Genomic DNA, 27,103 nt, shown 5'->3' on the forward strand with positions numbered 1-27,103 from the left:
AATGCTGCACCATGCTCAAGAATGCTAAACTGCTGGGAGCTGCAAGTACCCCAAATTTCGTGCTTTTCACCTTAACCTATCTGCCTCTGAGTTTCCCAGTATGAAAGGAAGGTAATAAAACTTCCTCTTATGGAAACGCCGTGAAAATAAATGCATTAATATTTGTGAAACACTTGGATACTTCATAGGGCAGAATTATAAAAAAGCCCATGAGGACATTAATCATTAGTTCTTGAGAGCAGAGTTTGAAGATAGTGCATTAAATAAGTCATGGGGCTCCATACTGAACAAGGAGAAAACAAAATATTGAATTGCTCCTTATTGAGACCCAGATTCTCAAAGGTATTTTAAGTGCCTAAATCCTGCTGAGAGTCAGGGCTTCTTAAATGGCCATCTTTTTTTTTTTTTTCTTAATAAGACAGGAGATCTGCGAGAAAAATTGTACTTAATCATGTAATTCTAGGTTGCATCATAATGCACTGTTAATTAAAGGTTGCATCAGAATGCATGTGCTCAAGATTTGGGGCACAAATTAACATTGCCCAAGCAATCTTAGTTACAGCATTTACCAACACCAGATTGCTTGACTTTGCAACATCCACGATCTTTTCCAACAGTTAGTGGACAAATAATTTTCTCTGGTTTTAGGATAATAAACAAAGTCACCCACATTCCCCACCATGCTCACATCCCCAGCAGATGGGGGATGGGAATCCTTCCCCTGCTGCATCCCTCCCTGTATGGGGTACAGACCTCTGCCAACAGAGCAAATGACACAAGTAATAGGTTGCCACCTTCTATTTGAATTAGCATCAGGGAGGGACAGAACATTTTGCCAGTGAGTTTCACTAATGTTTGCTGACATCGGAAGAATGGTGCAAGTCAAGTGTCTCTGGTTCAATCAAGATTGGAGGAGAGCGCATTGAAATGAGTGAAGGCTTTTCTGCCTGTTCCCCAAGTGGCTTAGCCCCTTTTACCATTTTCAACTCATTCCTCCTTCTTTCTATTTATCTTGCCCCACATCCAGCTCTCACGGTACTCACCTGGCCCTCCTGAACTGAAAAATCCCCTATAGCATCTGGATAAAGACCTGTACATCCTGATCTGACCCCATAACTGATCCTACTTTGAGAGGACGTGGGACTAGAGACCTCCCGATCCCTTCCAACTTAAATTATCCTGTGATCTGATGAACACGTTGTGCTTTCCTCCATTATATAAATAGTCTGCATTCCAATAGGTGATTTTATTAATCAGTCTTTGTACCAAGTAGCTTTGGTTTATTGCATTGTCATAATTTCACCTCTACAATACAGGATTCCTTTAGACAAAAAAGGCAACCAAGCATACATCCCATAAAACAATAAAATATAACTAGGGTTGTTATTATGCAGAATGAGGTTGTTGCAAATTCCACATAAACCAGGAATTTGTGCCAGGAGCTCTTCAAAGTATTGTGGCTGGGCTTCCAAGAATCTGGAAATGTTAATGCCAAGGCTAAGGAAGCTTGATTTTTTTTTTTTCCCTCCTCTCTGTAAACATGATGATTTTTCTCTGGATCCTGGCTTCAAATCCTCTGAGCTGTGGTGGGGTGCTGACAGACAGGATGCTTGCTCTGCAATGGGAGGCTTGCTCTGCAACAGGGTGAAGTTCACCAGTTTCCACCGCTGTCGTGCTCTCCCAGCCCTGAGGCCGCTTGCTCTGCATTACGGCAGGGATCAAACTGCTCCTGTCAGAGGAGACCTAAGCCATCTTTTCTGCTCCTCCCCCCCAAACTGTTGAGGACCCAGGTTACAATGGTACTCAATTTCCTTAATATAACTCAGTGAATGTGGAAAAAATAAGCCAAAAGACATTGATTCATTCTCTTCTTGAATACAACTAATCTTTTAAATTATATCTTTTTGTCTTCTAACAGAGAGGCACCCCAAAGATCCTACATCTTCTATCTGAGGTCAAAGAGGCACTGTTGGAGAAACCATGCTTGATCACGGAATGTAGTCTCGCAAAGCCTTGCACAGGAGGGAGGGGCTTGCCTCTGTAATCTTACCTTCAGTATTTACTCATGTGTAGGCTCCATCATGCAGCTGGAATATTCCTTGCAAATCTTTCTCATTTCCTCATTCAAGCCAAAACCCATTTTCACAAGAACATGTAAAGGCATTTCTGTCATTTGAAAGATATTTTTCCATGAAGTTTTGCTTCAGTAGTACTTATTTCGACAAAAAATTATTTCTTAACTCCTAGAAATGTATTTTCTTTCCTTTGTTGTCCTCAGCCTTCTTGTAGTCAGACTCAGTCTCTCGAGGATCACTGTTTCAAGGGCAGGAGAACTTCTACTATGTAAAAATACATAACACTCAGGAATAGGCTACCTTTGAAATTTTTCAGTTCCAACCAAAATCTCAGGATGCAGGACCAGCCCAGAAGAGGTGTTTGGGATGAAAATGTTTGGTCAGCTGGAGTAAGTGTTGTCGCCTCTCCTTATGGGCTTTTCATTATACTGTACCATTTTATCCTGTTTCGACAGATCTGCTCATTCACAATACTCCTACCTCCTTCTCTAAGGGCTCTTCTTTTCCCTCCCATCTCTTCCAAGTTTTCAGTTCTTTGCTTTCTTCAGTCAAATTTCTCTTTCCTCAAAACTTTAACTTGAGACCTCTGTTCCCAAAGCCCTCTCCATCTCTCCCTGCCAACCCCAGGCCATGCCGAGGGCTTTTGCCCTTTGTGGGAAAAGAGAGCGAGTGGTAGCTGGGAGTTTCTAGAAGACCTGTCCCAAACGATCCCATCGCAGAAGAAATCTGGGGAGGGTAGGAAGCGACCGATTGGGCTAAATCGTGAGCTCACGACACAAAAAGGAAGCACAGAGAAAGTAGGTCAGGTTTCCCCGGGGTAAGTGCAGAGGTACCGCCTCGCCAGAGCACGCGGGGACAAACACAAAAAAGCCGATACAACAAATAAAACTTAACTAGCAAGAGCATCGCAAGTAACAAGAAATCGTTCGGTAAGTACATCAGTGGTAAGAGGAAGTCAAAATCAAGTGGATTACTCATCAGAGAGAGAAAGCTATTGACTGATGCTGAGAAGGCTCAGAGTGCCTCATGCCTTTTTTGCACCAGTCTTGGCTAAAAGAGGTCACTTGTGATCAGGTGATTGACATAATACATACTAATGACAAAGGAATGAGGTTTCAGCCCAGACTGGGACAGAACCAGTTACAAGAGTACTTCGATAACTTAGGGGTGTTCAAACCAACAGGCTGGCTGGACTTCATGCCAGGGTCAAACAACGCTGGAAACACAAGTGTCTATCTCTGAGAGCTCAGGGAGGATGGCCAAGGACCCTGCCGATGGAAAAAGGCAAAGCTCGTGGCTGTCTTTAAAAAAGGCATTTAAAAATAAATAAATAAATAAATAAATAAATAAATAGACCAGCCAGCCTTTTTTCCCCCAGAAAGCACCTAGTACAAATAGACACATCGTTTGTAAACAGACAGAAGGAAACAAAGAGATAAGCAGCTATTAACATGGATTTGTCAACAAGAAACTGGGACAAGCCGGCCAAATTTCCTTTGGCGACAGAGGAACAGACCTTGTTACGGAAGAAAGGAGCAAGGGCCTCAATCATCTGTGCCTTGGTTAGGCTCTGCACATTCGTTCATAAATGAGGGAGTTCAGTTTATGTGAAAAAGGAGGGCAGTGGGTACAAAACTGTGGAAACAGCAGTCGTCAGTGGTTTACTGGCAAACGGGTGGATTAGAGATGCACTTCCAAAGGGGTCTGTCCTGGGACATTTCATTAGTGGCTTTCAGAGATGGCATTAATCAGGGAGCAACTACAAGTACATTGGAGGATGAAATAATAATTCAAAATAATCCTAAGAAACTGCTTGGAAAGCACAGAACGTGACTGAAAAGCAACAAGAGGAGTTGTTTTTGCAGGCAGGGTTAACCCCCTGCACACACAGAGGCTGGGGCACTGCTCAGCGCATGCTGCAGGCAGCAGCTGAGGGGAAACCAGGGGAGAGCTGGGGGCAATTGGAGGCCGAGGCGACAGCCGGAGAGGTGGGCAAGTTGCAGCTGGTTGTCCTAAAGAAAACATGGCCCGGGGACGTGATAACAGCCATCAGCTCTAGAAGGGCAGGGCAAGACAGGAAGGGAGAGAGAGAGGAGGCTTCCCTGGGCAGGGAGCACCAGGTTCAGCAATTCAGATCAGGCAGAGGATGAAGTGTGGCCTGGGGAGGCTGCAGGGCCTCTCGGGTCCTGGGGGTCCCTCAGAGCAGGACCGAGGGAAGCCATAAAAAAGGATCCAGAGCCACCAGCAGATGGGAAACCTTTTTGGTGTCCTATGTAGGAAAAGGAGCTAAAGGGAGGAAGATCTAAGGAGTTAATGGTGTGCAATAACTCGCTTGCAGAGACCGGATCAAGTAAATGAAAATCCACCAACAACTTGCTCCAACAACCATTTACATTTGGTAATGATGCCAGTCCTCTTCTAACGCACACAAGTATTTTCTGCTCACTAGCCATGTTCATGTGCACAAGCGTATATTGATCTGTTGTCTCTCTTTCTCTTCTTCCAAAGGAAAAAATAACCGCACAGTTCAGTAATGCATGGGCTATGCTCCACGATGAAAATAGTCTGAGGCGCTTGCATGCTGAAGTAAACTCAGCCTAGCATAAAAATAACCTTCACAAATTTGAACTGTCTATTTTACAATTAATTTTACAATTAATGTCGGGTCTTAATAGGATTATTATTTTTTTAAGCGTGTACTGATTTGACAGGCTGACCGCAGCAAGGCAGGCATGCCTCTAGGTCCCCGAAATGCCCCCTTCACTTTGGGTTCTTCCCTCCGGCTCTGTCCCCGCCCCAGCCCCCCCCCCTTCAGCCGCCCCCGGGGTGCTCCTCCAGCCCAGCCAGCTGCAGCCGCGCTGCATTATTAAAGGGATACCGGGTAAATAATTGATAAGCAAACAACAGCGCGCCGCAGGGCGAGCGCACCTCCTTCCCCCCCTCACCCCCCGCCCCGCTGCCGCTCGGCCCGCAGCGCGGCCGCGGGGCGGCGCGGAGCCCGCCCGGGGCCGCCCCGCGCCCTCCCCGCCCCGCGGCGCGTCCCGCCCCCGGCGGCGGCGGGTCCCTGCAGGGGGCCGGGCCGGGCCGGCGGCGCGGCGCGGCGGGAGCAGGTGCGGCCGCCCGGCACCGCGGGGGCGGAGCGGAGCGGGGGGCGGGGGCGGCCGGGCCGGGCCGGCAGGTGGGGGCTGCCGGGAGGCGGAGGGCCGGGAGCCGGGCGGGTTGCCCGCCTCTGGAGGTGCGGCCGGCGGCACGGCTCGGCTCGGCGAGCGGGCTGCCGCGGGAGGCTCACGGCGGCCGCCGTCCCCGCAGCCCGGGCCGCGGAGGGGCCGGCGGGGCCCCGTGCTGCAGAGGCAGATGTGCGGGACGGGGGGCCGCGAGGGGCCGGCGGGGGGGTGCTGGGGGCTGCCGCCGCCGCTGCTGCCGCGGCCGGGGGGGGATCCTTAGCTGTGCGGGAAGCGGGGAAGCCGCGTCGGGAGCTGTTATTTTCTTCTCCTCCTTCCTTCGCCTTCCCTCTCCTGCCTCCTCCTCCTCCTCGCCAAAACCGGGAGAGGAGGCGTGTTCGTGGAGTCTTGCTGCACCGGTTTTGCTTGGTTTCTTGTTGCAGGGTTTGGTTTGCAGGGTGGGTTTTCTTTTTTTTTCCTCCTCTCTTTTCTCCCTCCCCTCCCCTCCCCCCCCCTCCTTTGGCCCATTGCATGCTCGGATCCGGCTGGATCCTTCCTTTTATTTTCGGCGGTGCCTCTCGGAGGGGGGAAGGGAGAGCTGGGATGAGTGCAGCTTGACGCACAGGCGAGGGGAGGGGGGGCACCGCCGGCAGCTGCAGCGGTTCGTGGCCGCAGGGTGCGGGTGAGGAAGGGAGCGAGCGAGCGAGGGGCTCGCTCGGTGCCTCCCCCTTTATTCGCCCCTCTCCTTCCTCTCCTCCCTCCCTCCCTCCCTCGCTCGCTCCCTCCCTCCCCCATCCGTCTCCTGCCGGGTCCGGCTGGGAGCGTGTGTGCAATATATTACGTTGCAAGGTGTGTGTGTGCGTGGAGGAGAGGGAGGGAAGGAAGGAAAGAAGGAAGGAAGGAAGGACGGACGGACTCGAGAGGGAGCCGGGGCTGCCCTAGCCCTCCCCTATGTGAGTCCCCCCGGGCGGCTGGATGGCGATAGACCGGCGCCGCGAGTCGGGCGGCGGGGGCCGGCCGCTGCCGGAGGAGAACGGCTCGGTGCCGGGGGCCGCGGGGGGGGGAGCCGCCGCGCCCCCGGGGCCGCCCCCCGCCAACGCCGCCGGGGCCGAGATCCAGGCGGTGCCGGTGCCGCCGCCCCCCGCCGCCGCCTGCAGTCCGCTGCTCCTCGACTACGACGGCTCGGTGCTGCCCTTCCTCGGGGGGCTGGGCGGCGGGTACCAGCGGACCCTGGTGCTGCTCACCTGGGTGCCGGCCCTCTTCATCGGCTTCAGCAAGTTCTCGGACTCCTTCCTCCTGGACCAGCCCGACTTCTGGTGCCGGGAGGCGGACGGGCAGGGCAACTGGAGCGGGTCCCTGGCGCCGGGCCACGCCAACCGCAGCGGCAACGGCAGCATCTTCCCTCCGCCCGGGCTGCCCACCCCCGCGGGGGGCAATGCCAGCGAGTGTGACTGCCACGAGTGGCACTACCGCATCAGGGCCGGCCTCGTCCAAAACGTCGTGAGCAAGGTGAGAAAGGCGCCCTCCCTCAGCCCCCCCACCCGTCCCGCCCTCACGGACCCCCTGGGCCCTACCCCGGCCCCCCTCGGCACCCACTCTTCCCAAGACAGGGGGAGCAGCTGGACGCGATGCAGATGTGTCCGTGCATGCCGCCGCCGGGTCGGTCGGGCGCCCCGTGGGCTACCTTCCCACCAGGAGTAAATCCCGCATCCCCGTAATCCTTTCCCTCCCAGGGTGTCACGCCGGGTGTCCGTCCTGTGGGTTTGTACCTGGGTGCCGGTTGCGGCACTGAGCTGCGAAGTTATGTCCTGAAACGGGATCCTCGGTGGCTCTTCGGGACCCCAGCGATGGCAGCTGTCCTGCCGTGTCGGGACGTGGGTGTCTGTGGGAAAGACAGCGGGGGCGAGTGCCACCAGCTAGTGAGGGGAATGGGCTGTGGAGAAGGCTCCAGTTGTGCTATTGCTCGTCTTTGTGCAACTATACCAAAGCGGACGTACAAGCCAAAAACCGGGTTGATTTTTGGGGCAGCTGATGAGGTGGTCACTGTCGGGAGGAAAACCAGACAAAGTTCTGCTGAATTTTTCTTGTTTTGTACTTATTCCCTTGATAACTATTTCGGTAGAGCAATAAAAGAAGAAATGTCTCACGCAAATTGTTGTACTCGAGAGGTAGAAAGCGCGTGCTGCTCTGTTTTGTGTTTCCTAATGTAGTGGCTAAGGTGGAAAATTTCTAGTGAGGAGGGCTGCACCGCTTTCTGCTCTTACTTCATATTTGCCGAGTAGCGCGTGCAAAAAAAATGCCTCGCCTTTTCACCTGGACGCTTTTGCTTGTTTATGCTACTGGCCCCGCAAAAGCCCTGCCACCTTTGGATGGGCCTCCTTGGTATTAACGGGCAACTGGAGCTCTTGGAAATGTAAAATTAAACTGTTACACCGGGAAAGTAGTTCCCTTAATCTCAAGACCTCCCCCCAAGATCAGCAAAAATTACTTCCTGCCTGGGAGTGGTGTTTGGGATTAACTGTGTTTATCTAGTTGGAAGAAAGAAATGCAGCAATAATCAGATGACTGGCATGATTGTGCTTTGGTCAGCCGGCACGCGTTCATATTTAATCATTGAAAATCATTTGTCTCTCTTTGCGTCCCTTGAAAGCGTGTGCAACAGGGAAAAAGCAGGTAAAGCAAATCCCTCAAAACCTTGAACCCAGAATGGATTAAAAAAAAAAAAAGCAACCCAGCTACCCTCCTTCCATGAGAAAAACACAGGCACATGGTGGACTCGAATGGTTTATGATGTAGAAGCGCATGATGAAATTTGACGTTTCAAGAGAGACAGATTTTCTTCTGTTTATAATCAGAGACCGAGCTTATTCATATGTTTTAGGGTTTAACACTGATGCTTAAGTGTGAAAAAAATGATCTTGAAATATTTCTTTTTAGTGTAAACTGTAAAAAAATTTTTTTGAAATGTTTCAGTCTTTTGAAGGTCGTCATCAAGTTGGCCACAAAAGGTCGGGGGAGAGTTAGTTTGTGATCTTGCATACTTCTTTAAAAATAATAAAAAAAGTGTTCTTTGGAAGAACTTGTGGTAAAGGGCAGATCAATTTTAAGGGATAAATAAACAGCTGTGGTCCCTGCTGTCTTGTTTTCTATTAGAAAAAATAATAATCATCTTTTGAGACTACGGGTTTTTCCAGTGTGGAGTTTTTATTTTTGTTGTGTGCTTGCTTCCAAAAACTTGGCAGCTTTTTCTCTTTGATTTGTAATCCCATGTAATTATAATTAGGTTGTTTTCTCAGGGTCAGGATTCCTCCTTAGTTTGTGCTTTGGTTTAGTTTTTGTGGGTTTTTTGGGTGGGTGTGCTGACTGTTTTTATTCTAATGAAGAAAGGGAGGAAAAACCCAGGCAGGACATCAATGTAGCTTAATTTGGACTTCCTTTCTTATAAACCCCCAGGAGCTCTGATACTGTGGGAGCAATTCTCATAACTGCTGACTCCTTTTATGTGCATCCCACCGTCCTTTGTGAGAAAGAGCTGCCCTGGATGAATTCAGAAGACTGGATGTTCAGATCTCCCTTAATTCCCCTCAAAAATACATTTGTTTCTGTAACGTATTATGCAATGTTCTCATCTTTCTAAATAGAGTTTTATTAAATCTTAGTCTAATATACACTCATCTGTGTGGTAGCCAGGGGTTATATTGAAATATCATAGAGCGCGCCAAAAGTATATTAATAAAAAATGCACTTTTGTTTGGCCAGTAAATCCCCTTGTTCTCATCTTTAGCGGTGCAAGCTAATCGCTGCTGGATGCTCCATTGCTTCTTTGTCTTCAGAAATGATGAAACAATTGTGGTTATTTAGTGCAAAGCATACTTCCTGCTCTGCATTTTGTTGATATACGTGCACGTGAGATGCCACTGTCGCCCGTTCCTTGGGAGCGGATAGCTGTCCTTAAGCTATGTTAAGTTTCACTGTCTCCGGAGCGCCTCTCCAAATGGTACCCTTCATGGGATGTTGTCTCTCTGCCCCTGATTTCTCAGCTCTCCCTTCCCCATCGCCCATTTTCTCCCAGCCTGTGTCACGCTTGGGACTGACGGAGTGGAGATCTTGCTGTTTCCAGCCCTGCTCTGTGCTTTGCTTAGCCCCACTTCTCTTTGAGTCTTTGCTGGAGCCAGAGGTGGCCTTGCACCTTCCTTGAAGAGTGGCATTGCCATGCTAGGCACTGCCATTACCCTGACCTCCTCGACTGAGTCGCTGGGAACGGTGCTTTTTATAGCGCTGCCAGTCATTAGAACTGGAAATGGTAATAAAAGACGTACTGGTGATTATTTAACACTGTTGAAATACATGTAGTGAAGAGGTCAGATGCATAATTTAACCACAGGGATTCCAGTGGCCGTATTAAATCACCCATCTGAGCTGATGTCCTGACTTGGTACGTAAATCTTGGACTTAAGCTTGGTTTGTACGTAAATATCTTCCTTTAGGACAAATCACTTGTATGGCTTTTTCACTGCTAAATGCTTCTTTGAGGATTTTCATCTATTCTTTATCACAACATCACTGTTATCGCACCACTATAAACAGAGTGCACGTGTATCACTTGTGAGAGAGAAATCCTGAGCTAGCCTTTAGGCAAAAGGCTAGTAAAAAAAAAGAAAAAAAAAAAAAAAAAAACAACCAAAACCCCCCCCCTGTCTTTTAAATGGTCTATGTATCTCACCACTGTCCAAAGGAAGGATGCTGAGAAATACTCTCCTTTTTTTCCATGGGGAAACCTGAGGTCTCATTTTACCCATTTGCAAAGTGATGCTTCAGGTAAATTATTAGCATTAATGCAATAAGCAACATAATGACAACTAAACGTACGTAGCCGTGAAGCCTAGCAGAAAGCTGGAGTGTGTACTCAGCAGGGACTTTTCTAACTCCCTTGTTAACTTCTTTAGTGCCTGGATCTTCTGACCATCTGCAAAGCCAGCTGTAATCTTGGGGCAAAGTTTTCATGGAAGCTCTTAGTTACAGGATTGATGGTTGTTGGTTTTTCCCTCTGTTACTGAGATGACCTGTCTGCTGTGTTCGATTGCATTACGTGGTGGGGTTGTTTGTTGTTCTGAATGCTAATTTGTATAATGGACACCAAAAGCTGACGATGGGCAAGGACTGAGGCTTGATTAAATTGCAGCAGTTGGTGGCACAGCATCCCTCTGTCCATACCCAGAGTGTTCCAGATCGTTCCACTTCTTTGGGGTGGCATAGAGGGAAGTGGTTAGTTGAAGGCTGCGTTTTAATCACCCAGAGCAATTATATAATAATATTTCATGTCTAGTCACAAGGGAATTCCTGTTGTGGCTGCTTTTCTACTCCAGATGCCTTGTTTTGCTGCAATGCTGTTCTCTTGGCTCTCAACTTCCCACTTGATTTGGGTTGAGTCATCTTCTTTCCCAAGTAACATGCCGTCATTTTACCTATTTGCCGCTGGTTCAATCATTCTTGTGCCAGTTTGGCTGAGCCTCTAGCAAATTGTCCCCTCCAAAAAAGGGGAGCTTAATTCAGGAGAGCCGAATGGTCCTGGGCAGTGCTGCCATGCAGCAAGCCCTAGGCAGTGCTGTCTTGGTGTGAACTTGGATGAGTTCAGGCTGGGATGTGATGCTCTTTGCCCCTGCAAGGGGGGATGTCTGTGCCCTACCAGTCTTTCTTTCCCTTGCTTTTATGGAAGTTCTGGCTCTTTTCTGGCCATGTCTTCAGCTGATTTAGTTTGCTAACCTGATAGAAAACTTTCCCTTTAATAATTTTTAAAAAAAGTATTTATCTTTTTTCTGGGTTTTCTGCTGGGTTGATGAAGTGAAATGGCTCTGTGGGGTGACCTGTGCCCTAGACTGTGGTGTTGTCTCATGGGATTATTGCAGGTATCTGCAAGTAGCCAGAAATGGTACAAGAAACAAATCTGTGTGTGGTAATAGTGATGATACTGCTTGTGGGGTGGTATTTCTTGGGGTATGGGATAGGTGTGCATTTTAAGTGGATTTTCAGAGTATAGCTGTTAATTAGTTTGAAGGGCATCACTCTGACAAGGTTCTTCCCAAAATAAGAGCTGTGCCACCCTTTCCAAGCACAAATGGGAGGAGATCTCTCACTCGTTTCTGCGTATCCTCCAGTTGGCTGGTGTCTGCAAAGAGACTTCGGAAATGCTGATGCTTCTCTTTTTCCTGCAACTGCCAGGATTGTCAGTGTTGGTTCCTGGCTGACTGGCTGCTCCTTAGTCCCAAATCAATGAAAACCTTGAGTTATTGTACCCAGTGCGGTAGTTGGGTCAGAAACGGCAAGATGGAAGCTAGTACATCGCTCATGCCCTTGCTACCCTTGTATGGATTGAAGGGGGGGCGTAGGGGCCTGCAAGGCAGATGCTTGCAATGGGTAAAAAGACTAGTCTAAATTTATTTCAGACAAGGCTTTGAAATGGTGCGCTCTGCTCTGAATGGGTGCTGAAGGGGTCACGAAGCCCCTGTGGTCAGAGGTATCCAGAAATACTGGCAGACCAGAGCAAACTTCTACTACTATTTTTTTTTTTATGGCTTCCTCAGCTATGGGAGAGATCCCAGACTTTTTTTTTTTCCCCCCTTTCCCTCTGAGAGTGTTGTGGTTTAACCCCAGCCAGCAACTAAGCCCCACACAGCTGCTCTCTCACTCCCCCCTGCTGGGATGAAGGAGAGAATTAGAAGAATAAAAGTGAGAACTCATGGGTTGAGATAAAGGCAGTTTAATAGGGAAAGCAAAAGCTCCACACACAAGCAAAGCAAAGCAGGGAATTCATTCACTCCTTCCCATGGGCAGGCAGGTGTTCAGCCACCTCCAGGAAAGCAGGGCTCCATCATGCGTAACGGTGACTTGGGAAGACAAACGCCATCACTCCGAATGTCCCCCCCTTCCTTCTCCTTCCCCAGCTTTATATGCTGAGCATGGCGTCCTACGGTATGGAATAGCCCTTTGGCCAGTTGGATCAACTGTCCTGGCGGTGCCCCCTCCCAGCTTCTTGTGCACCTGGCAGAGCATGGGGAGCTGAAAATTCCTTGACCAGTGTAAGCACCACTTAGCAACAACTAAAACATCAGTGTGTTATCAACATTATTCTCATACTAAAATCCAAACCACAGCACTATACCAGCTATTAGGAAGAAAATTAACTCTATCCCAGCTGAAACCAGCATAGCGAGTTAGCTGATAAGGAGTTGGTGGTTGCTGGTCTGAGTGCTTGCAGGCTTGAGAAATCTACTTGTATACGAGGGAGCAAGGGGAGCTGACAGTGTGTCCTGCTGCAGCTGCTCTGGGGCCTGCCCGTACACACTGAACGTGGTGATGGAGTCTCCCAGTTGTCAGGGTGCTGGTGAAAAACACCCTAAAACACTGGGGTGAGTTTCTGGCCAAGTGGAGTGAAGGAAGGGGACGGCTGTTTCGGGAACGGTACCTGCAGTTTCCCGGCGGTGCAGAACTGTCCTCTGCCTGCAAACAAAAAATTACCTGATATTGATCTTTGAGGTAACCAAGTATGATGATATCGCCAGACCACAAATACTTGTTTAGTGAGTCTAGGCTGTTATGTACAGGCCAAAAAATTTTCAAGCAATTGGTCCAGAAAACAGAGACTGGATTAAGACAAATACTGACATAAAAATTCAGGTAGTCGTGGGTTTTCTATCTGGTATGGATTTTTTTCACTAGAGGGAATGTACATAGAGTTAATGTTTATTATCATCCTTAAGATAAAGCGTCTCGGATACAGGAATCTGATTTCAGTCTACCATAAATAGTTTGTAGCATTGGTAGAACTAACAGTAATCCTTCAGGAAGGTAGTTCTGTATTAGAATACCTTAAAGGCATTCTCAGCTTTCCAAGACTTGCTGTTGAGCCTTTCATATTCCTTATTTTCTGTGTGTATGTCAAACAACTGCATTTTTTTTTTCTGCATGGATGTGATGTTTGAAATGGTTGGGGTTTTATTTGTTTTTGTTTCCACTCCCTAATACACTCTGTATCTCAGTCATTTAGTTTAAATATACTGACTCTGCCCATGCTGTGGCAGAAGTCGCAGGCTACGGTGTATATATACGAGCTGTTCAGGCAGTCTAAAACCAAATTTCTAAAGTGCGCTAACAGCTCTACCTCTTCTTACTCTGGCTACAAGAGTGCAATTATAAAAGATGACCTCATGTTTTTCTTAAAGCGTTTGTCAAAGAGGAGGAACTGGGACTTAGGAAGGCATCTAATTTGGAGCCAGTTCTGATGGTAATGTTGAGATGAGGATTACAGGCCAGCCAAACATGAAGGTGTTCATTTTTCAATGAAGTAACATCTGGAATAGCAGGACACTTATGGTTTACCTGAACTTAAAAACTTTTGGCCATACTAATGGTGCAAAGTCTTAAATTAAAGCTTTCCAAATGAATTCTAGAGAGCTGCTAAGTTTAGAAAATACTGAAAGGGATCCAGTGCTTTTGTGTACCTTGTCTTTTGGTTTCCCTGTCAGCCTATTTGTTTCTGCCTGGTTTCCCCTCCGTGCTACCTGGCATCCCTGCTTGGGACAGTTGCTCTCGCTGCCTCCCTTTCATACTCCTTCCTCCTCCTGCTCTTCTGCAGCACAGCCTGGCTGGCGCTGGGTCACCCACGAGTAACTGTGGAATTAATTAGGCTGAGATCTTGCTGTAGAAGAAAGGAGCGGGGTTTGCTATAGACAGTGTGTAGAACAGACAGCCCCGTCACAGGAAGATGCTGCAGCTTTGCAGCAGTGCTGAGCGTTCAATTCTTGCACTGAATTCCCTCAGAGCAGCTTCTCTCGGGCTCTGGTCGCCTCAAGTCTGAAATGTGTGCTTAGTTCTCATAATGTAATTTATTTTTGGGTTTTTTTCCAGTTGACTTTTGACAGCAGGTGGCCTTGTGTGCACTCGTAATTCCCTTTTAAAGTCAAGGGGGAAGGAAGGGACCGGAAGGAGGGAGAAAGGAGGTTCAAGCCCCTTCCAGAATGTGTCATTGGGGTGTGTTGCAGGGGTATCCAGGCAAAACCAGCGTCAGCGTCTGATAACTGCTCAGCTCCGTACCGGACCTGTGCTGGCCCACGCCCAGTGCGGGCACTGCGGAGCCTGCCGTGCCACCAGCCCCTAAAACCCGGCAGGCAGCGATGATTAACGTGCGCGTTGAGTAGCTCCCACCGACCCGGGCCGCGTCGTACCTGCGGGGGACGTGCAGTAGGTCTGTGCCCGTTTCCACGCAGTGGGAGACGGAGCAGCGGCTGGCTGCGGTGCCCATCCTTGTCTGGTGCAACCAGCGTTTTTGGGGCGGAAACTCCTGCCTGCCCTGCGAGCCGATGTGGCAAGGGCAAGCGTGCTCAGGGGGCGATGGGCTGGGCGGGACTCGCTCCTGTGGAGAAGACTTTTTTTTTTTTTTTTCTTTAACTCATCTCTTCCCCAGGAGGAAAATTCAATGTGTAGTGCAAGGCTTTATTAGGATTTTTACTTGGTCTTTTAATTTGGGAGAGCCCCAAATGCCGGTTGTTCTACTGAAACACAAGAACAAAAGACTAAATAAGTGAATATACTGATACTCGTTTCTGGGACGCCTATCTAGATCCACAAGTAGCAAAGCTGGGAGAATCAGGAATGCTGCTTGTGAGATGCAGGGAAGTGGTACGTTTGCCTTGTCCAGCAGCATGTGATTTATAGTTACCCTTGCGCGCTGTTTTCAGAGCAGGGTGGTCTGGTTCCCTGGAAAAGGTTTTTTGGCTCCAGACAGTTGCGGAGGAATTCATTTTGGCTCAAGTACTGTCTCCCTGTTCCTCTGCAGTGCTCTGGAGCTGCCCGGTCTCCTCCTGGCCTCCAGACCAAAGTCCACGAACGTGTAGACAATGTCGCAATGTCCACCCTACAACTATTGTTAAGGATAGGGAATGTAAATTAAACCTTAAGACCTTTTCCCCTGCTCTGTCTCCCAGGGCTGCGTAAAACATTGTCTGCTTGAACAATACAAGCTTGACAGACCAGTTTCGTATTTTGATTTGTAAAACAAGCGGAATATTTTTCTCCTTTCTTCCTTCTCCTTTAATATTTATTTAAGTCTGAATTAATACCAGACCCTCTTTTTTTCCCCTCTCCCTCTCCTTTTCTTCTTGCCTGAGTTATAATAGCTGTAGTCCTCAAATGATGAGAGGGCAGGGTCACAGCAGCAATAATTGCATGTCAAAATTAAGGTGTCTGATCATTTTATCTACGCTGACTTTGAGCAAGTATTTCTCATGAGGAATGGCTTCCTCCCCTCGTCTCCTCCTTCCCCCTTTTCCATTTCAGAGTTTTGTGCCATGCTTAACACTTTCAGGTTTTTTCCCCTGATTTTTAAAAAGGCCCAATAAGATAGTAAATTAGGTTTTGCCATGTCAGCCCACTCAAGGCTGCACACGTGCAGTATGTTTTACACGCATGTGGTTTTGGCAGCCTGAAAAATAGCAGTCTTCAAAGCGTTAACTTGTTTCTGATAATCAGATGATAGCAAATGTTAATATTTAACCAAAATGTTGGGTTTTTTTACATATGGCTTCTATTTACAGTGCTTAGACCCATTCTAAATACAAATTTGGAAACTAGTTTAACTTTTTATTTAGTTTAGTTACAAAGTCAGTCCCAGCAGCATGTACCTTGTTCAGAATAAAGGTTGTCAGCTGAAAACTGAGGAATGGCACTTGAAAACCATTTTTCTGCATGTGTCTCAGCCCTCGTGATGGGCATTGTTGCTCCTGGTCTTTTCATGCAGCTGGAGGGAGGCAAACAGCTACAGGTCTTATACCAAAGAAGAGGTTTAAAATTAAAGCCAGTTTGGTGACAGTGGCTCCTGATGATGTCAGAATACATGTAGAAAAGATACTTAATTGCAGCACAGAGATGTAAAAGAGTGGTGGAAATATCCTGATCCTGCTCTCTGGAAAATTATGAATATAGTGTTCATGAAAGCTGCAAGCAACATTTTGTATCTCCCAACTCTTTGATGTTAGATGACATTATGGAGTTGGAAAAAGCGAAGCAGATTGCATCAGCTGCGAAACAAGTTAGTTGACTAATCTGGGGAGGATGAAGGCTGGAGAAGATCAAAATGCCTCAGAATAAAGGGAACTCCTGCTACTGAAAATAAAAGTAGTAGTGGTGGAAAAGTGGGTGGGCTACTAAAATTGATTTAATCGTGCTGAGTGTTCAGAAGACTGTCATATGATTAACAGATCATATTTAAATTGTTAGTGTATTAGTGATGATTATTTACTTAGCAAACTTCCTTCTTCCCTCTCCCAGTGGGGGAAAGAAACAGATCTGTGATGAGAGCAAGGTTGGGAACAGAAGAGCTAATTGCTCCTTGTTAAAGTGTGAAGTTGAAGGGTAGATAAAACTTTTCCAGTTATGTGGCATTTCAGGTGGCATCTCATTATCTTGGGACTCTGCTGATGTGCTTGGTGGATAGCTTGGAGGGTCTTTTTTGCTTATGGCATGGGCTAAGGAATAACTTAGTGCAGAGCATTCAATTTAAAGCCTTTTCCAGCTTAGTTTACTGGCTGTGAAACTAATTTGATTTGTGTCCTCTTGCACATTTGAAGTTTTGGGCTTGTTTTGTGATTGCAGTGTTGCTTGAGCCATCTCACCGTGCTGGGGAGATGGCTCTTACAGGTGAGCCGTGACTGAAAGGCATTAGATATGACACGGGGCACGCAGATGTGTGCGGTGCAGCTGCGCTGGTAGCCTGGCACTGCTTCGTTGGGTGCAGGCAGGAGATGCTACAGTAATGCATCTGCTGTCAGCATTGCCCTTCTGCTGCTGTGGGTGGGAATGGGGCCACGCACATACTGGGTGCGAGTGGGACAGAATCGCCCTGTGGGGTGTAGTGGGGACAGCCTAGTTACCCTGAGGTAATTAATATAGGAGGCAGTGTATCTCTGCCTCTCTAATTGCAAGCAGCTTGACACAGCCTGTGCCTTAGGTGTCCCATCTTCATGACGGAGCTGAAGTTTGCAAACCAGGAGGAAGTGCCGTTTTATGTATCGGTGCTCACGGAGTGATGTGTGGCACCGAGCCTGCGTGCTTTATTTTTGAGGCTGAAATACCAGGCTTAAAAAATAAACACTTCAAAAATTAATGTGGAAATTTCACAGCCAAGTCATGCATATTGGAAAATGCGGTTTTGAAGGATGTATTTCAGCAACTTTAACTATGATAAACTTCAGAAACCATTAGGGAAATTTGTGAAGTCCATGGTTGTGCAGTCCTGTACTGTTTTGCAGGGATGGAAAATGTTTTCATAGGTACATGAAACTGCTTTCATACAACGCTGCACGATCTAATTATATCTTTCTTGGAAGACTGCTAAGCACGTGTCCTCTGGCTCACGCGCCCTCTCCTCTTTCTCTCTCCCCACTCTGCTCCCTCCCCATGTCCCCAAAACCTTTGGCTTTGTGTGAGAAGTCAAAGGTAGTTTCTTTGCTTTATTTTTCAAATGGTACGTTGCCCAGGCGTTCGGTCATGTCTGTACTTAATGCAACCTGACAACTTCTGTGTATGTGACCTTGTGCTCACTGTTCATAAGTGATTTTCCTGGGCTGCAGCTTTCTCTGCCAGGTGTCTGCCATGGTCAGAAATGGCTTACTGGCTTCCGAGAATGAAAAGTGCAGAAAATGTTCCCACTGTAGGAAAAATGAATCAGATAAGCAAGCCGAACAAAACAAACCTTCGCATCTATTGAGTTAGCAAGCTCCAGTGTATGGGAGTAGGGACCCCAGATTTGTCGGGAACGGGAAGGAGGCAGATGTTGAGCAAAAGGTCATATTCTGGTAGCAACAGTATCTCTTTTGCTACCTGAGTAAAAGTTCTTGCAAACTTGGATGGTTATAAACCTCTCAAAATACCAGTGTGTACTTGCTCAGTAGAAACTTGTTTTAGAAGGATTTATCTTTAAGAGGTCTGAAGCACTGAGGCACTGGTCAAAAATTTTCAGCAAAAGCATGCACTTATGATAAAGCTGCAGAAAGTTGGATGTACTCAGCACTTGGAGGTCTAGCATCATACAGAGAGGAAGTAGCTTAAAAGTCAGGTGTTGACTGGGTCGTGGGTTGAGGCATTCCAGTGTAGGTGATGCAGGCTTCTTTGAGTGGCTGTTCAAAGAAAACAAACAACAAAACCTCTCAATAGCTGGTTTGTTGTTTTTCTTGTGGATTGTTTTTTTTTTTTAATGACTTCTCTTTTCCAGGTAAGTCCAGTTGTGTCCGATAAAAACGTAAGGAAAGATGTAGTTTGGAGATGTTTGGTTCTGAATGTGGCTGGTCAAAGAAAGAGGAAATAATTCATTTTTATACCTTCTTAATTCTTCCAGGATTATTTGGTTTTTGGTTTTTTTTTTTTACTCTTCTTAATGTCCCCATTTTGAAAGGTGACCTTCTTGATACTTCCCCCCAGCTGGTTGTACTGGTGGTCAAAGAATGCCAGGTGTTCTCAAGAACACTTTATTGACACTTGAAATACAGATCAGGGAGTGCTTTGCCCAGCTGTGATTTCAAAGGAGAGGCATCCTTACTCTGAACCTTGAAGGTTAAATAGTTTAAATGCTCTGTTGTTGCTATGGCTGAGAGGGAGATACGGACACACCTGTGGTGGTAAAACCACCCCAACTTTAAGTGTTGCAGTTGGGCTGGCACATCACATCCCTCTGGGAGGCTGCTCCTGCAACCTCTTTAGTGTGGCTTAACTGCACAGTTATTTTCTATAGAGTTGAACATCAAACCATTGTCTGGAACTTGTACACTTTCTTTAACACTAAAAATGTAGCCAGAGTGTCATCTTTGGCTGGGGGTTGAGAAGGGGAGGATAGAAGTGTTGTCCTGTAGCAGCCTGGAGGGAAACTTTGGTACAGTGGTCTCCTGTGGCTGTAACTATGAGTACTACTCAGATAGTTTAGTACTGGGAAAAGGCATTAGTGGTAGGTATATTATAGTAGAAGTACTGACTTTTTTTGCTTTTCTATTTGGTTTTTTTTTTGTAGTGCTTGGTCTGCTGACTTGGAGCTTTTCCTCCAGGAATAAGTACCTGGAGACTGTTTTGCTTTTTGTTACATATATTGTATGAAAAGCATAAGTTTATTTTTTTATAATTTTCTTTTTAAAAACAACCTTGTGGTTCATATATTTTGGAAAAACACTCTAAAAGAATCTGAAGGCATCATAAATTTAGACTCTCAGTAGATGAGGTATTTATATAGAAGATGGATTCTAGTGCTGTGCAGGCAAAATTGACAGGGTTTGGTTATAAAAAGATGAAGCAGGAAGGAGATGAACAAAGAAAGATGAGACCCAATACACAAGGACCTCAGTGACAAATGATAGTCTTATTTTCATTTACTGGTCTTAAAGTTGCCATCTAACATGCAGGCGAGCTTGTGGCTTTTCTCCAGGAGGGGTTTGGGGCTGCTGTGGTAAGCTGGCGCATACATGATACGTGGAGGCTGGGGCTCCCGAAGTGGGACCTTTTCTCTAGGGGTTGAGAGGCTGCATATGGTGTGTCGGGCATGTTATGTGCCTCAGGACAGAGTCTGCGAAGGCCAGCACAGCAGCCAGGTGCTGCCGGCCGGGGAAGGACCGAGGGTGCAGCTTTGTGCCTGGCTTAGGGTCTTCCAAGGCAGCAGCGTGGGTGACCCTCTGGTCTCCTTGTTCTGAAACCAATGGAGAGAGCAGTCAGAGCAGAGCTGCAATCCACCTGCAGACTGTTTGGGGAAAGGTCTGCTTTCTTTCAGCAGCAATCTGGGCATCGGATGTTGGAAACAGACTGCTAACCCACAGTGTGGGGAGAGGGTGTGCATGTCCAGCCCCCCTCTTGTGGGATCTTTGTGCCGGGCTCTGGGAAAGCATTGGACCAGCGCATCTCTCCTCCTGTCTCTTTGCTCTTTTTGGGACAGAAGGTTCTGCCTTGCACTTTTCCATGCAATCAGGGTGAAGGTAGAACAAACCAAATCCTTGGTAGGCATCTTATTATGACCTTTTTGCAGTGGGTATTCAGCATGCTTGGATGCCACAGACAGCATTATGGCCTCTGGAAGACAAGCCTTAATAGAGACAGCTTGTGTTTGTAGTAACAAACATGCAGCAGACTTTATATTTGTGACTTTTATAACTTAACTTCAGTGCAAATGCTGACTCACTACATGAGCCTGTCCAGATTTTCACCCCTTGTAAAGAAGTTACAGGATGGTTAGTTTTTGGGTGTGCTACCCTCTGCCAGATGTCTTCCCAAGCATCTCACGTTTCAAATAGTCCTCCATCTTGATGTGAAACATAATGACTCACAGTATGGGTGGTGACTCACTGATATCAATTAAACATTAAGATCCTGAAGGTGTGACTCCTTAAGCTTTGACCAAAAAATGCTGTCACAACATGTAAAAAACACTTGCAATATATTGCACATCAGCATAGGTGGCAAATTCTCTACGTTGCTGTACTGCCATGAAAAAAGCTTTTATTAAATGTTCCCTTTCCACCAGCATATTTTATATGCAGTTATTTTTGTTTCAGCATAACAATACGGTTGTATTGGTTTAGCAAGTCACTTTATTAGATCTCTTGCATTAGGAGGATGGATGGAGGACAGAAAGATAGACAAAACCCAGGGACACAAAGAGAAATCCCAGGGAGCACTGTAAATTTAGCAGCATCTTTCCTTCAGGCTGGGTGCTGTTAACTCTCAAGTGGGACACCAGAGGATTCAGCCAGAGCAGTTACAGGATTTAATGGTCTCCCTGTTTGTAACAGATTAGTCTACCTTTTGTAAGAGGCAGTAGAGGATTACTGTCTAGTCTCCAGCCAAAACAATCTCCCGGTGCAGATTTACTTGGAGTGCCACTTGAACTGTCATCAGCGCTGCCCAGCCCAGCGTTTTGTTCTGCAGGGACGTGGAAACCTGTCACTCCTTTCTCTGTGGAGCAAATCTGGGTGTCATGTTTGCGGGATGAAACTACTGGCACTTACAGCAGGACCTGCCACGGCTCTGGGCACAGCCGTGCCGTGTGGGCACGTGTCGAATATGCGCTGCTCTGCCGAGCCCAGGTGTATGTAAGGGGAGAGGCAGCATTGATGCTATATAATGGTTCCTGTTTTACTTCTAGCTCTTCAAAGCTGAGGCTGCAGTCCTCCGCCTTTGGCTTTTCCATGGGGAAGGGAAGGGGGAGCGCAGGTCTCTGGCCAAATTCCTGTACTTTCAGCATGACGAAGCCTTGCTAGTTTGCTCTGCTCCTGTGTTAAGATGGGTGGGGACGATATGCTAGCTATTAAATATGTATTTTGTCCTATTAATGTCATCTTTACCTGAGGCTGCGTTTGACTGCAGAATCCATTTTTGTTTTGTGCCCTCTCCTTATTCATCTCTCTCTTTGCAAGTTGAATGCCCTGGTGGCACCACCACTGTCCTGCCCATTTTATTTTGGATAACTGCTTCACAGCAACCTCCCTCTGGTTTGTGACAGCTGCCGGAGGAGAAACTGGGGTATGCTTGTGCTCTTAGTACTGAGCCAGTAATTTGGGGTTGCGGCAGATTCTCTGAAAGTTTGTGCTAAAGCAACTGTTGAAATATTTCACCATTTCCCTATTTACGAATTCCGAGGGTTTTGGAGAGCGAGAGATTCGGGGGAAGGTCGGGGGCTGCCGGTGTCTGTCAGCACCCGCGTTAGGCTGTCCTTGTGGGCTTGGGAGCTCAGCTCTGATTTACGCTGGCCTGCAGAGCGAGTGCTTAACCAAGGGCAGGAAAGGGTCAGATGCAGGGTTTGCAAGGAAATGCATGTTTTTATTTCCAGAGCAGCTGGGGAGTTGAGCAATAGCCTTAAAAACAAACAAACAAAGACTCCCAGATAAGTTATCAAAAGGAGTGGGTGCATTTTAGGCACCACTGAAGGACATGCTGATAGATTGACTTTTCTTCTGCTTTTAAACTCTTACTCTGTGTGAAAGTGTGCCAAAGTGGTTTGACATCTGTTCTCCTGGCCTGAAATTTAACAACAGCCCTTCATGAGATTTTGGCTTTTCCAACCGTGAACCTTTACCTGCCTCTAATCTGGTACTGCACATTCTCTGCCTGGGGCTCATGCAAGGGCTGGCTATCTTTGACTAGCAATAGTAAGCTGTGAAAATGAAAAGGCACCAGGATATCTGCTTTTTATTTTTGCACTTGGATGACATTACCATTCCTCTGACAGCAATAAAATTGAAAATTAACAACTTGCAGAGATTGCCTTTAAAAAAAAGTGTTCTTGTATAAATATGACTCTTTAATAAACTTAATTTGTTCTCTGCAAACAAAAATGATTTCTCAATTTTAAGCAGCATAGACACCTTCTGGATTGTGAAAATAAACCCAGAGCATTGGAAAGCCTGCCTGGAGCTCAGATATGTCTCCTGAATTTTGTTTTGTTTGTGGCTTGTCTGGGCAGATATTTTTCTTTGCTAACTGGAGAATGGTTCTATAATTGCAAATATTAGGAATTGCATTTCCCCCACTTGCTAAATACTTCTAAAAAGTCAGCATCTTTGGGGAGCAATTCTCACTGCCTTGCTGAGCTGTTTGCTACAAGTAATTCATAGCTATTTGGTGGAAAAAATACTTGCTCATACTACTTGGGTTTGGTTCCTGAGCGCCTTCAGTATGTAGGTTGGAGGATCAGACACATACGTCCCAAACTCTACAAGTCAGTGCAGTGACAAACTGAAAAATACATTTAACTGAAACAACAAGCCTGTGCCTGAAAGCTGGCACGTTTCTTTTGGCCACAAAAGTGCTATACTCCTTGGTGAGATGCTGTATTGTAGGAAGGTTGTCTCCTGTGATGTTGAACCAGAGGGCTGAGTCAGAGCTAGCCTTATTTGTGGAAGGGCTGCATGTCATGGAAATACTTAAAAGTGCAGCGCACCTAATTGAACTCTTCTGAGGGAAGCTTTCTTTTGAAGTTGTATCTGACTCTTAAAAATAAATTGCATGCTTTTACTTTGTTTTTTTGCCATGAAACTTCAGTTACTGTCTAACTTCAGTTAGCAGTCAGGAGGGCTGCTACTATTACATTACACATGAACATTACACACTTATTCTGCAAAGTTTCAGTTCTGGAGTATCTGACTCTCCAAAGTTAGCTGTACGTATTTTTCATGAAATGTGCTTGGCTCCCCTTATCATCAATATTTGAACACTTCACAAACCACGAACAAACATATCTTCCTACATTTATTCAAGGGTATAATAGTACTATCCACACTTTACGCATAAGAGAGATTGTTACATGTCTGAGGGCAATGAGGATGTTGAGCTAAAGCCAGGAATGCAGCCTGGCTCTCCTGAGGCTCAGTCTAATGCCTCAGAGGAAAATGTCTTGGAGTTTAGGGAAGCCTTACTAGAAACGTTGCTATTCCCACCTTTCTCATGGGAATAAGGCAGTGGCGGGGTGCCTCAAATGGTCCATTTTCTCTTCCTTTGGACAGAAAGGGTAATTTCAGTATCAGGGATAGCTTTAGTGTGGAGGTTCAGCCCCTGTCTACTCTCTAAGCTGTGAAATGTTGCTGTGGGAGCTGCTGTCCCAAGGAGCTGCGTGGCTGCGCTGGGTTCTCTGGCTGCCCTGTCTAGCTCCGTGCCAGGACCTGGCTCTTCAGACCTCGCCTGATGAGCCATGATGTTAGTCAGTCTTCATCCCCTTCCACCGCCTGGGGAACCAGAATGTTTTTCTGAAAGCAAAACTGTCTTGATCTTTGTTCATGGGAGCCTGGAGCTAATGGCCGTCAGGGGGTCTGTGGCAAAGCAGCTGCGTTTCCCCATGTTTCCAAGTGGCCCTGAGGAGGTCAGTAGGAGAACTTGCTCTTAAATTGTCAGGCTTACTGCCAGCGGGCTTCACGGGGCTCTGGTAGTAGGTGTCTGGGGCTGCCATGGTGAGACACTCAGCTACATCTGTACTGCCAAGGGGGGAGATACGCCCCTTAGTCTAAACTCATGTGGTCTGGAGAGGGGGAGGCTTAAGCGTTGGATGTTGTCTTTTTGTAATTAAGGGCTTGATAAAACTCACTGAAGTAAACAAGTCTTTAATTTGCTTCTTGAGATCTGGGTTTTGACTTGAGGAGGAAAGCTTTCCTCTGCCATTGCCACACACTTGTGCTAGGACTGAAATTTGGAAGAAGCTCTGCACCGAGGTTAGTATGTCTAAATGCATCTGAGAATAACTGATTTATTTCAATTTATCTGTCTTTTTTTCTTCCAGTGGGATCTTGTTTGTGATTCTGCCTGGAAAGTGCACATTGCTAAATTTTCCCTACTCGTAGGATTAATCTTCGGCCACTTAATAACAGGATGCATAGCTGACTGGTAAGTGAAAAATCTTCTAATGCAATGTAACTATAAACAACAATATTAAATATTATTTAGATTTTCTTCTACGTTATATTCATGAGGAACCTTTGCAGGATGATTTTCTCACATTCTGAAAGAAGCATGATGAATAAACAGTTTAAAACTCTGTTAATTGCTTGAACTGAGTAATTTATATCAAGGTAAATAACATGAAAATAAGCTATTTGATTGTTGGCTTAGTTATTTCCTGCTGACACAATTTATTACAGCTGTAAAGCTAATACAGAATTAAGTATTTTCTAATTATATAAGTGAAGCCTTTAGTTTAGGGTTTTCTTTTTTTAACCAAGAGATACAGCCAGAAGAAATTGGAAGGGGCATTGATTTGAGTGAACACAAGACTGGTGTGATGTCAACCTTGTGCTTACACAGTATTTTTCGGGGGTAGAAGGCTGTTCTTTGCAAACCTTTCCATTGCTCTATTTTTAAAGTTCTTGTTAAGCAAGCATTTTGATGTCGCGTTAAGGAATTGCTGACTTATGTGCTGTTAATATTGGGGTATTAAATTTAAAAGCATGGAGTGCAGTTCCTCAAATTGCAGTAGTGAAAACACTATTAGATACCCCAGTTTTTCTGAGAGTTCAGCTTTTATTTAAAGAAAGGGTCTTGCAGTGCAAAAGAGGGGGAAAAAAAATTAAAGGCATGACTCAAGTGATTTCAATGGAAACTTGCAGCATCTGAAACAATAGCTCTGCGATGCTGTCCCAGTCATTTCAGTGGCTTCCAGCACAGTTGCCAATGTTGATGCTTTAAATGGCCCCAAGTTAACTCTTTTGCCATTCATTAAAACAGGAAAGGAAGAAGAAGAGTTGCCTAGTAGGGAAATCTTACAAAGCCTCAGCAACTCACCAGTCAGGGAGAGAAAAGGCCCCCTGCAGCTGTGCAGTAATTTGGCTCAAACATTCATAGCAAAATTGCATCTTAATTCTTGAATAGTCACTAGAAGTATTTAGGCAAGTGAAGCATCATGACTTTTCAGTGAAGTAGGGAACAGGCATGATGAAATACAGTTGAATTTCATTAAAATACCAAAGTAAAACAGGGCTCTAGCAACACGTACAAAGTATAGTAGGGAAATAAATGAGGGATCTTGCTCGGTTTTCCTAAAAAGGAATCAGTATGGGGAAAGCAGACTTATTCCCAAGTTAGGAAAGTGCTGCTATAATTGACAAATAAGTCACAAATAAGTGAACAACTTGTTGCCTAAGGCACTGGCTTTGAGAGAGAATTGCAGTAAGCAGACTTAATAGCTCTCTGCCACCAAAAGGAGCATCCTACTCTTCCACCCATTTCTGTCCCCAGTGTGTACTTTGTGCTGCCACATGTGCTTTTTGGACCCCTCTGCAAGCTGCTTAGCTGAGCCAATGCAGCATAAAATTACCCTGATATAAAAATGAGGTATTTTTCTCTTTTTTTTCTGTCTAGTGAGTTTAGGAGAGCTTAAGGAGAATCTGTTTTCCAGCTGTGGTGCAAAGGAGAAAAAGGGTAACTTGGTGGCTGGAGGGAAGAGTGACCCCCTTGCCCTTTCATGGGTGACCAGAAAGGACGTGGTTTGCTGCCACCAAAGCTGGTCCTCGTGCTCCTCTTCAGTCCCCATCCTTGCCATCTGATGTGACTGACCCAGCAGGGGTCCTGTGCCGGATAGTCTTTTTGTCGTTTAGCATTTGGGGCTGGTAAAAGGAGACCTAGATGGGCTTTACTTTGTCACAACTATTGCTATTTAGTCACAACTTGAGTTTCCGCTAAAGCCGGGGGTTGTGTGGAGAGACAGATACAAAGGGGATTATACCTCTAAAAAGAGAAAAAGAAGAAAAAAAGGATGTCAGTCCCAAGCAAGAGCAGGGGAGATTAAACAGAATAATGTACAAAGTGTTACAAAATTTCAAAATCTGCTTTCATTTCACTTATATACCACTCTCCAGTTTGGATAATTAGAAGATGCTTTGGGGCTTTCCTTTCCCTTTTTGAAAGGGAGCTTTTAAAGCTGTACATGGCAAAGGCGTAGGGTGTATTACGGTAATTTGCTAAGTAAACTGAGTGGTCTATGTTCAAAATACAGTAGGTTTCCATGCTTGGATAACTCTGTGTGGAAAATCTATAGGAAGAAGGTCTGTAAGTATGTTCAGCTGTGTGAAGACCAACTGTGTCCAACGCCTGAATAAGTTACTTGTTTAACAGGCAGAGCGCTGCTGGCAACTTTGCCTGCTCTGGACGGAGGTGGTTGAGGTCTCTGTGGAAGGCTTCCTTCTGGAGCAGGTGGGCTTGGTGTTCATGTAGCATCAAGACAGTAGGTCTCTGCCTCTCATTGCCCAGCACTGCCCCTGCTTTGCACCTGCTCTGGTGCTTTTTGGAGCCTTTGTGCCAGTTTAATTCCCAAAACCTGTAAAGAACAGCATGGGAAGAGCAATTTGATCTGCTGCAAGAGCA

The 27,103-nt window shown here is 46.3% G+C and overlaps 1 protein-coding gene across 3 annotated transcripts in view; it reads left to right on the forward strand.

Annotated features, from left to right (window-relative positions):
* Positions 1-5,498: 5,498 nt before the first annotated feature.
* Positions 5,499-27,103, forward strand: part of SLC22A23 (solute carrier family 22 member 23) — a 116,422-nt gene continuing 94,817 nt past the window's right edge. For all 3 annotated transcript variants that reach the window (XM_075493920.1, XM_075493921.1, XM_075493922.1), the window contains exons 1-2: positions 5,499-6,745; positions 24,528-24,631. In XM_075493920.1, coding sequence (XP_075350035.1) covers positions 6,212-6,745; positions 24,528-24,631 — 638 coding nt within the window. In that variant the 5' untranslated portion in view covers positions 5,499-6,211. The remainder of the gene's footprint in view (positions 6,746-24,527; positions 24,632-27,103) is intronic.

Source organism: Mycteria americana, chromosome 2 (genome assembly GCF_035582795.1).
Source record: "Mycteria americana isolate JAX WOST 10 ecotype Jacksonville Zoo and Gardens chromosome 2, USCA_MyAme_1.0, whole genome shotgun sequence".
In the NCBI taxonomy this organism is placed as follows: domain Eukaryota; kingdom Metazoa; phylum Chordata; class Aves; order Ciconiiformes; family Ciconiidae; genus Mycteria; species Mycteria americana.